Here is a 10,744-nt window from a genome sequence, read left to right as displayed (position 1 = left end):
TCTAGTTTCTAAGAAAGAGAAATCTACCTCTAAACGCACCCTGTTCTTCGCTTGAGGACTACCCTTCTTTTCATTTTTTGGCCTCTCTGCCGGGTGAGTGGAAACCGCTTGCACATTCTATTGAACCGGATCCTAACCCAGACGATCCGGAGAATTTGTACCGTGACCGGCAGGGGGGGCGGGAGGAGAGAGACAAGTCCAGTCTCCAGGGCTGCTGGAGACTTCGGCAGCAGCGCGCCCGGTGCCCTCGGCCGCCCCGGGCCGCCCGCCCCCGCCGCGCCGCCGCCCTCACCCCCGGACTCGCTCTCGGCCCACGGCGGCCGCGAAAGGGTGCGGGAGACGCGGAGCCGGAGGAGGAGGCGCAGCCGGAGCCGGAGCCGGAGCCCGAGCCGCGGGGCGGGCGCGAAGATGCACACCACTCAGAAGGACACCACGTACACCAAGATCTTCGTCGGGGGGCTGCCCTACCACACCACCGACGCCAGCCTGCGCAAGTACTTCGAGGTTTTCGGCGAGATCGAGGAGGCGGTCGTCATCACCGACCGGCAGACGGGCAAGTCCCGGGGCTACGGATTTGTAAGTTGCGCGGCTGAGAGGGGGTGGCGGTGGCAGAATGGGGTGTGGGGGTCGACTAAGAGCCTGGCTACGAAACCGATGACCGCGGGGTACGGAGCCACTGAGTAGGTTAGTCCGGGAGATCGTTGTTTGGGGCTCGGCGAGGCCGTGCGAGGAACCCCTGGGGCGTGAGCAACGCTGCCCCCAAGCTCCGGGCTGAAAGGAAAGCTGGTGCGCGGCGGAGCTGGGGAGGGAGGGCCAGCTCTGCCACAGGGGGTTCCGAGGAGACCGAGCGCCTTGCGGTGTCAGGGGACTGGCGGAGCAGGAGTGGAAAGGGAGAGCTGTAAGGATTATTGGATTGGGGCATGCGGAGGGTTTAGAGGGAGGGGGCGCAATCCCACGGTATTGCACTCCGGGTTGGAGACCGGTAGTTAAGCACGCTGTTGCTTTGTAAAATTGCGTGTGTCTTCTGGCTGTCGGCTGGGGCCTGGAGGGGACAGCCCGGGAGGTTTGGGGCTCCTCTCTCAAGCCAGGTTGCTCCTCCCCTTTCCTTTTAATTGTAAATGGGTTTTTTAAAAAGATGATCCTACGGCCCTTTGCAGACCTGAAAGAGAACATATTAAGCTTCCTGGAGATTTAAGCGTGTGAATTCAGCTGCTCAAGAGCAGGGAGCCCCAGAGTAGGACAATAGCTATTGTCGTTGGGGAGTGTTTGCGGGTGGTTGGGAGCACCGGCGGATGTAAAGCTGGACTTTTTTTTTTTTTTTTTTTTTTACCTAACAGCGCCTCTTAGGCGGGGTAGAGATCTAGGGGCCCGGGCCCAGGTCGAGAGGGGGACGGATGAGGAGGACCTACAGGAGTTCTAAGACAGAATTCAGGCTTCCAAATTTTTCCCAGGCCCTACTAGCACCCTTAAGAATTTGGAGTGTGTGTGTGCCCGGAGGGTGGGAGGATGTGGTTTTCTTTCTTCTTTTCTGTTTTCTTCTTTTCTTTTTCCCCCTTTTTTTGTTGGACGGGGGATCAAGGAGTTAAGTTCCAGGAAGAAAAATAAAAAAAGAAAGAAAAAGTTTAAGAGCCCCCCCCCCTAGTTTTATCATGAATAATTTTTCCAGTGCCATTCTGGTTTTCTTCAAGGGTTGATTTAGAGCTTTGTATGTATGTCTGTGTGTGTATGTTGCTAAGGTCACCATGGCTGACCGGGCTGCTGCGGAAAGAGCCTGCAAGGATCCCAACCCCATCATTGACGGCCGGAAAGCCAACGTGAATCTGGCATACTTGGGAGCAAAACCAAGGATAATGCAACCAGGTGAGAAACAGGGGTCCCTTGGTTACTGCCCCACCCCACTAGAGACACCCACTACTGCATAGAATGAATCCCTGATTTAAAATACACTGGTTCTACGAGAACCTGTAGATGTGTTTAGTAAAGTTAAACCATGGCTGGTTATTCTACCAAGTCATTCAAGATAAATAAATGAGAGTTGTAAACACTCCTTTGAGGACTTGAAATGTTCCTGCATAGAAAAATAGATCTTGTAGGTCTGGAGAGTTTGTACACACCCAGACTTGGGCTTGACTCACCTGTTTTCTTTATGACATAGTCAGAGTGCACTCTCTACTTTCCAGTTTTCAGCCACCTGTAGAAACTCGGATGTGGATTATTATATGGGCCACATTTGTCAACTTCAGCTGGTTACGCTTCCCAACATAGTGTTGTCTCTCCTTTCACCACCAGCTGCCCTGGGCTCAAAGCAAGCATGCAGACTTGAACACTGACCCCAGAAAAGCATAGGGTACAGGCGGAGGCACCTAGATGATACATGTTTAACGTAAGGTCACCGAATATTAGTAGTGAAAGAAAATAGAGTGATTTCACATACTCCAGACTCTCATGTTACAGATGAAGAAACTGATGTTTAGAGATGAGAAGTGGTTTACTCCAAAGTCACACAGTTATTAATCACCAAGAGGGAACACAGTTTTGTCTGTGTGAAAACATGACCTTTTGCATTATTTACAACACTGCCCTTTGCATTGGCACAAATAATTGAGAGTTAACTATCGAACAAATGTAATCTTTTCTTCGGTAAGCAACTTTGATTAAATAATGTATTCTTCATTCTGGAGTCTTTCCATCTGAAACTTTGGAAAGAGGTTGATACCTTCATCCAAATGAATTTACTGGAAAACTAGGTTGACAAGAAAGTGGGTGTATGTGCAAATATCCATGAACATTTTTTTAAATGTGTGTATATACTATTCAAAAAAGGAGAGTTTGATTTTCTGAATTTTTATACTGTAATCTGTAAAATCCATAATCTTCCAAAGCATTGTTCAGAGTGTTCCAGAATATTCCAAATTACAAAGACTTTTTATAGATCATGATTCAGAATTATAGGAATACTTGTGACATGGAACTTCATTATCAAGTCCTTTGGTTCTTGGTTTTAGTCCATGAGAATTTTTCCCTGGACCAATTTTCTAAGGTCGAATTCCATATCTGTCAACTAAACTTTGCAGATAATTTTTAGTTTCCACCTTTAGCCTGTTAAAGCTTTTATTTAGATCAACAAGTTAACATTAATCAAGCTGACTTTTACAATAAATATATTTTCTCTAAAATATCAAGAGGATGCTTCTCTTTTCTAAGCAAAAGTTGTGATTACTCTTTACATTTTGGAGTTACAATTGTCTAATCATGCACAAATAGAGAATGTGGTATGCTTTGTTGTTAGGTTTTGCCTTTGGTGTTCAACAACTTCATCCAGCCCTTATACAAAGACCTTTTGGGTAAGTCAGTTAACCATGCCCTCCTAACTTTCAATATGGCCTTCATTTGTTAACCTGCTTCTTATGTACAGACAAGACCATCATGTCACAGAATGTTCCTGGTTATACATACTCATATATGTTTGTGTATTTTTAATGCTGATAATATAAATATTTTTAGATGAGTCAAGGTATCTGATCAAGTATGCAGTCTTCAAGCCAGACAGATTTTGAGATTATGATTAACAAAACAAAACAAAAATACCAGGTATGACTTGTGTACAAGACAATTGTGTCCCAACACCATTACTACTGTTCAACTTGACTCAATTTTATTTATCTCTTTCTAACCTGACAGGGCTCGTATACAGTTAAGCTAACTGATCAGAAGGATACGATGATAAGAGGTGGAATAGTTCTGTTTGGAATTAAACTGTAACCAGTAGACTCAGACACACAAGCTCAGATGGTGATTAACGATGCATGGATGTTGGTGTTGTTTTATTTTTCACAATAGTCAATAGACCTCCGTGTGCTTTATTTTATTTATTACAGTAATGAAGTGGTGTTGATAGCTAAACTGTGTGCTTTTTACTTAATTGAAAAGAGCTGTAGTGAAAGTGTTTTCTTTTCCTCGGGGGAAGGGGCTCTTTGTGTTTTGGTTTTGGTGGTGGTGTTGAGGAGTGTTGACTTTTGACTTTGCCATGGGAAGCAAAGGGCCTCTTTTTTTTTTCCTTGCTTTTAAGCTGTAGCCTGTGACTTCCATTTAACCATACTTTTGTAGTGAGTGCTAAATTGTGTGATTTCCCTCTGTAAGAATACAGATACATTGCTTGCATGTCCTAAGTTTCTGTTTTACTGGGGAGTTTTCTGGGAATGGGGTTCTTTCTTTTGCAATGTGTATCCACTTTTAGACTTTCTAATTTAAAGGTTCAACAACTCTCATCAGATTTTGTTAACACTAGCCAAGTTGTTCAGTAGAGGAGCACTAACTTTCATCTTTCAGACCTAACTCAGGTGAACAGCCTGCTCATGTTTGTGTTATCTCTGGGTTCTGTGATCACCAGTTTTCCTCATCTGAGCCCCCTTATTTTCTTTCCATTCAGACATGATATGCGGGGGCGATCCCCTAACACCTACATTTATTCTGAATACCGAGAGTCTGTTTTGGCTGAATTCTACATATCAGCATTGCTGTAACTCTAATGCCAGAGTTAAACTTCCTTTTCAAATATTTCAGCTGTTCAAGAGTGTTTTATCCTCACCAATAGTTTCTTCTTTAGCTTAACACCTAAACATCTCCATGTGAATGTAGCTGGATTCTATCTATATCGATACCTACCTTATGTGTCTTGAAAATAGAATCCCCCCCCTCAAAAAAAGTAATACTATGTTCACTTGGAAGATTTAAGTTATATATTGCATGAATACCTTCTTTAATCTTCCCTTTAACATATCAATACTTCACTCTTACTGCCAACTTTTGCTTTTTTTTTTAAATCATGGAATGGTCTTCTGTCCAATATCATTAAAAGGGCTTTCACATCCATAGCTATTTATCAATGCCCCATCCAAACTATCCTGGATGCCGACAACAATTAGTGGTTTTATCTGTCCAACTACTTCGGTGGGCCCCACCCCTCTCATTGGTCTTGACTTTGTTGAAGGAGGGATTGGGAAGGAAAACCTACATTTTAGGAAGTGATGGTGAACTTGGTCATGATCTCACACTAATCTTGAAATAGTGATACAACCGAATCGATCAACAGGTATTAGCGTGTTTATTGTTCTCTGTGTTAGGGGTGATACAAAATAAGGACATTGCACTTTAGTTTCAGAACTAAAACAAACCCATTGGGAACTTGGTTGCTAAATCACTTGATATAATTTTCAGTACAAAAGGAATTCACAACAGCAAAAAAATAGGTGAGTTGGAGAAGGTGAATGAGGCTTTGTGGGGACTTGAACTAGACTTGAACCAACAGCTGTATCCTAGGCAGGTAAAAGGAAGAATGGACATGTGTCGAGGGTGTAGGATGAGGTAAGCATAAGCAAAGGCACAAAGGAGAAAAGACTCAGTGTGCAAAGAATGTTTATGGAGGGTCTTGCAAGCTAGACATAAAAATATGGAGTAGTTGTCAGAGTCCTTATAGGTCTTTGAGAAAGAAAGCAGCACGAGGAAAATAAGAACAACCAAAGTAAATTGTGTCATATGGAATTTTTAAATCAAGCATGTTTGGATAGTAACCTTTTGTTTTTCATCTCTTTTAAATTAGCTGTCTTTATAAAGGATGGTGATTATTACTGCTTGCATAAATTGTTTGAACTTGAGATTCTTATTAAAAATAGATAGCATTCCAAATGAACCAAACAAGCTTTCTCTTTCTTTTTTAAGGGGTTCTCAACACTGCTCTGGTTCCCAGAGTCTGTACCTAACAAATCACACCTGGTCATCCTAAATTCTATTTGAATGCTATGTGTTCTTATTTTAGGCCTGGAAAAAAAGCCTGAGAATTTTTTGTTTTATTTGACTTGTTTTAAATTCTGGTAACAGAACTATTTTTTTAAAACGTGGTCCTTAAATGGCCCCCAAGTTGCTTTAAAGAGAAAACCTTGGCCTAGAGGAATTTGTGATGTAACAGTGGGTAGATGTGTACAAACTTGTGATTGTGCCGAACAATATGTCGTAAGTGTTTTATGTCTGAAAGAAGCATTTTATTAAAATCTTGGAGAAGAGAGAATGCAGATCTGTGAGTAAAAGTTTCTAGGCTAGTTTAGATCAAGTTGAAATACACTTAAACACTTAATCAGTATACGTTTAAGTGCTAAATTTTAGGCTCGTTGTGTTAACACTGTACTAGGTACTATACTGTCTGCTATAAAGGACAGGAGGGACAATAACTAGCATTAACTGAACATCTGCTACTGATAAGAGATTTAAATAAATTATATAATTTAATTCTCACAATAATTATTTGATGAAGACACTGTTAATGATCTTTCCATTGAGTGAAGAAACTGAGATGAAGAGAGGTGAATGAACTTACCACAGGGCTACTAAGTGGTAGAGTCTCATTCTAAGTTCATCATCATGTTCTGCCCAACCTCAGAATTCATGTTCTTGCCTCTGTGTCGAGCTGTAGCTAATAAGACACAACTCCACTCTCGTGATTCCATAAGAAAACTGAAAAGCACCCAGAATGGCTGTTCCTGAATCTTCAGATAAGGGGGAGAGATATCAGTTTGGCGGGATCCAGAATGGAGGTAGACGTTGACCTAGATTTTAAAGTATGGTAGATGATAAGGAAGTCTTGTATTGAGTGCTTACCTATGTTCGTCATTGTAGGCTCTTTGCATACTTTTATTTAATGCACAACAATTCAGGGTTAGAAATATTAGGTTTATTTCACATATGGTGAATGTATGAGGGCAAAAGGTTGAAGCAAATTCCTAAAGGCTCCATACGGAGTGAGTGCGGGACCTAGGGTGAGTGGGATTTGGATTTCAACTGGTGCACATGGAATGAAGACTGGCTTCACCAGCAAAAGGACGGCACAAGTGAAGATGAGTGCATTGGAATGTGTGGGATAGCCCAGAAATACTGAGGAGCCCAGCTGATTTGGGTTCAAGGAAAGATGGGGAGTAATATTGGAGCAAGTATTTTGGAGCCAGAATCATTAAAGATCTAGCATACTAAAGTTTAGGAAATTTGTACTTAGTTTAGAAAGATGTCAGGGGCCATAAATTACTTGGGCAAGCAAACGAGATGAAGCATGGTAGTTTTGTGATAGATTGGAAGAGGAAACCAGTTAGGATGCCAGAAATCACAGAGAGATGACAGAGGGACCTGAAGAGATAGGAAGAATAGGAAAACATAGTAAATTTTCTTTGGAAATTGCCCAGAGTGTCTGCCATGTTCTTGTGCTTTTATAACTGCTAGGTGTATGCATTCTGTGATTACTTGAGGGAAAGAATACTGAAGATATTAGTAGGAGGGAGAGTCTCAAACTGCCTTAATGGGTTTCTTAGACTATTGAAAGAACTCCTAATACAGGAATTCCTTCAGAAGTGCAACCTTATGTTTTAGTCCAGTTCTGCCCTCCTCCCTTTACTGAGATATTATAGGCTCTCCATTGTTTTCTGGGTTCTCCTTTCTCTAAGCCTTAAAGGACTCCAGGGTCTTACTTGTCTTCCACATATCTTCCTAACCCTCACTAAACTTCATGTAGGATTCCAACAGTCCCAGGAACTTTATACTCTCATAAGTTGACATTATCCAATGAAAACTATTAATGTAAAATAAATGAAGAATCAAGAGTCATGTTAGCAACCCTGCCTATCTTTTACTGCATTCCTCATGTGCCCACACACAAACACAGTTTTAATCAGCCTTGTTGTAGGCTGAAATTATTTTCACTTAACACCTTTCTTTGAAGATAAGAACCTAGCAAACATGGTGTTGTCTTTAAAACTTTGGGAGTACAAGGGTTAATATTTCCATATCAGTGAGCTTCATACTGGCTGGCCTTTGCAGCTGATAGATGTTTTACTTTGGCCTTATAAAGACATTTTACCCGCTGGAAACCCTTGTCGCATGACAGGATCAAAAATAGCCCTGCTGCAGCCCCTGCTGTCCATCACCACATGTAAACTGGCATGAGTGTAGGCTCTCTTAGGCATGTCCGCACATTGTGGACACAGTGGCCTCCAGGGACAGCACTTCATAAAGCCACACCTGTCGCTGTGAGTGAACCAGTCACCTGACCTGCAGAGAAGCTTTGAGTGTGTGCGTGACCATGCGTCTGGTTTCTAACAAGCAATTAAGAACATTGCTGAGTGTCCTGAGAAACCCTCGATGACGTGGTTTCTCCTGGCACTGGGAAAGATCTGCAAGTCTAGTAAAATTGGATGTATTTTTATCATTGGGGTCAAAGTTCATTACCCTCTGTGATAAATACATCTTTTTCATGGATGTTCATTAATGAGTATTTTCAGTAAAACTCTGAAAAGGCAAAGCAAAATCTGGTTTTGGATATCTAGATGTGAATTTTTCTGTTTTCAGTGTTTTAAAATTTGAAGGTTGTTGTTTGTACTTCTTGTAAGTTGGCTTTGCCAACACCCAGATGGCATTATACAGTAGTGTCATATTTTTAAAAATATAAAGGGTTTTTGGAGATTATTTTAAAGAAAGATGAAATAAACCAGATGTTCATGGTAGTGTTTTAAGTGGACAGTAATGAATCCCAAGAGTGAGAACTGAGATGCATGGGTTTTTAAAAATACCTCTTGTGATTTCATTTTTAACAAATTTAATGTGTAAGTTCAGTCATTGGAGTGTGTCTTGTATGTGATCTCTGAATGTATAATTTTAAAAGGTACTTGTTTGTGTTTCAGTTTCTTGAACTTTTGCAGGATAATATATAACAATAGATGATCCATATAAAATATCTATTTGTAGGCAGATTTAAAGCAGATATGCTAATTTATTTCTGTTGATTCGGATACTAAAATAAGAGTTAGTAGATGCGCAAAAAATGTTTCCTTATTCTATTATGTAAACCTTTTGAGTTTTATTAATTTTAGTAATATTTAGTTGTATTTCCCTGTCCCTACCTTTTCCCTCAACCTCATCATTTCCCCAAAACCCCTTCTGTCTGTCTTGCATAGAGATAAACAAGCTGGCTGACCTTCAGTTGCCTGATAGTCAAACAGGTTTGATTGACCCTTGTGTCCTTATGAATTTTATGGAGAAAAATAAAGAAAGAAAGGCAAAAAGCGTGCTGCACCTCTCTTTGGGAGTCACTGCCATGAGTGTTGATAGCGTTTCTGTAGCTTCCCACAACAGCCTCTTGTGATAGAGTGAGCTGCACTACAGTTCGTTTGAGAAGTGTGATTCTGCTGTGTTTACCACACTTGTGAACTTTTATTTAAACTCCTTTTTTATTTTGTCGCCTGCTTCTTTTTTATTATTATTTTTTAATAAGGGTGACTGAGGTTGCAGAGGGATTAATGTGTGCTGAGTCTGCATAGCAACTTCAAGTAGGGTTGCCATGATAACAAACATGGATTTTGTTGAACTTTTAGCTTTGACAAACCAGCCATCACCCCTTGGAACTGAATGATCATGGATTACTTTTTGAGTCCTCTACTCACAGCTGAGAATCTTTTCTATCTGCTAAACAGTTTTGTTTTATGAACTCATCACAAGTTCCTAAAGGCTTCATCAATTAAGCATTTATTAAATACCTCTTATGTTCATAGCCCTCATGAACCTTGATTTATTCTCCAAAGTTTTGCTAAATGATAATTACTGGTTCAAAATGATCATTCACAAAAATTCTAGCAGAGAGGGTATCACATTTTTGTTGTTGAATTCCTCTGGGGGCATTCTGTCACTTTGGCTACTGCCAGAGTCCTGTCACGTGCCCCTGGAAAGCAGATATTGTGGCAACCCTATGCTCATAATAACCACTAAATTTGAGTTTGTCATATCTCTGAGCAAGCAGTGCTACAGCTAAGAGGCAACTGCTGCCTGACTTTGTTTTTCGTTTCTCAACAGGATACCTGCCCACTATGTCTACCCTCAGGCCTTCGTGCAGCCTGGAGTGGTCATTCCGCACGTGCAGCCGACCGCAGCGGCGGCCTCCACCGCACCTTACATTGATTACACTGGAGCCGCGTACGCGCAATACTCCGCCGCCGCAGCCGCTGCCGCCGCAGCAGCCGCCTACGACCAGTACCCCTACGCAGCCTCGCCAGCTGCGGCGGGCTACGTCACCGCGGGCGGCTACGGCTATGCGGTGCAGCAGCCGCTCGCCGCCGCACCTGGGACAGCTGCAGCTGCCGCCGCTGCAGCCGCCGCTGCAGCCGCGTTTGGCCAGTACCAGCCTCAGCAACTGCAAACAGACCGAATGCAGTAGACCAGCCATCTGATCAACGTTGAATTGTTTTCTCTTTCCCTCCCGATTTCCCGATTTTTAGTAGCTAATCAGAGTTAACATTGACTTAAACAGCTTTAAAAAAATGCTATGCTGTTGTGAAGCAGAATTATTATTATTTTTATACTCCAATAGTGTTCTAGGTGAGAATGAGGTAAGCGAGAGGGAAGTGGGCGCAGTTTTGGAAACTAATCCCAAAGAGCCTGAGTAAATGAAAGGCCGCTAGGAAATGATGGCAGGAGTAACTATGGAACTTCACTTTTATAATGGGGTTTTTATTTTTGCTCTTTTTATAGTATCAGGGAAGCAAACTGCCTTTACAAGTTAGAAAACGTTATTTGAATCTAGTTGAACCAGGGAATACAGAGTGAGCAATATGTAGCTTGAATTACATTTAAAAGCAGATTTTTAAAAAATGGTGAAAGCACTGATTGTCGTTTTTAAGTTGCTATGGCCTATAGAACTTTTTCAAGTAAGAAGGTA

At 41.9% G+C, this 10,744-nt stretch overlaps 1 protein-coding gene across 1 annotated transcript; it reads left to right on the top strand.

The window, feature by feature from the left end:
• The first annotated feature begins 273 nt into the window (after positions 1 to 273).
• RBM24 (RNA binding motif protein 24) lies at positions 274 to 10,505 on the top strand. The gene is made up of 4 exons (XM_028513289.2): positions 274 to 576; positions 1,737 to 1,860; positions 3,290 to 3,344; positions 9,883 to 10,505. Exons 1-4 carry the CDS (start codon positions 409 to 411, stop codon positions 10,241 to 10,243), a joined length of 708 nt encoding a protein of 235 aa, XP_028369090.1. The 5' UTR covers positions 274 to 408; the 3' UTR covers positions 10,244 to 10,505.
• The last annotated feature ends 239 nt before the right edge of the window (positions 10,506 to 10,744 follow it).

The sequence above is a fragment of the Phyllostomus discolor genome, chromosome 5 (genome assembly GCF_004126475.2).
Source record: "Phyllostomus discolor isolate MPI-MPIP mPhyDis1 chromosome 5, mPhyDis1.pri.v3, whole genome shotgun sequence".
Classification (NCBI taxonomy): Eukaryota; Metazoa; Chordata; class Mammalia; order Chiroptera; family Phyllostomidae; genus Phyllostomus; species Phyllostomus discolor.
The sequence above is the reverse complement of the archived record's forward strand: the minus strand, read 5'-3'. Positions and strand labels throughout refer to the sequence as shown.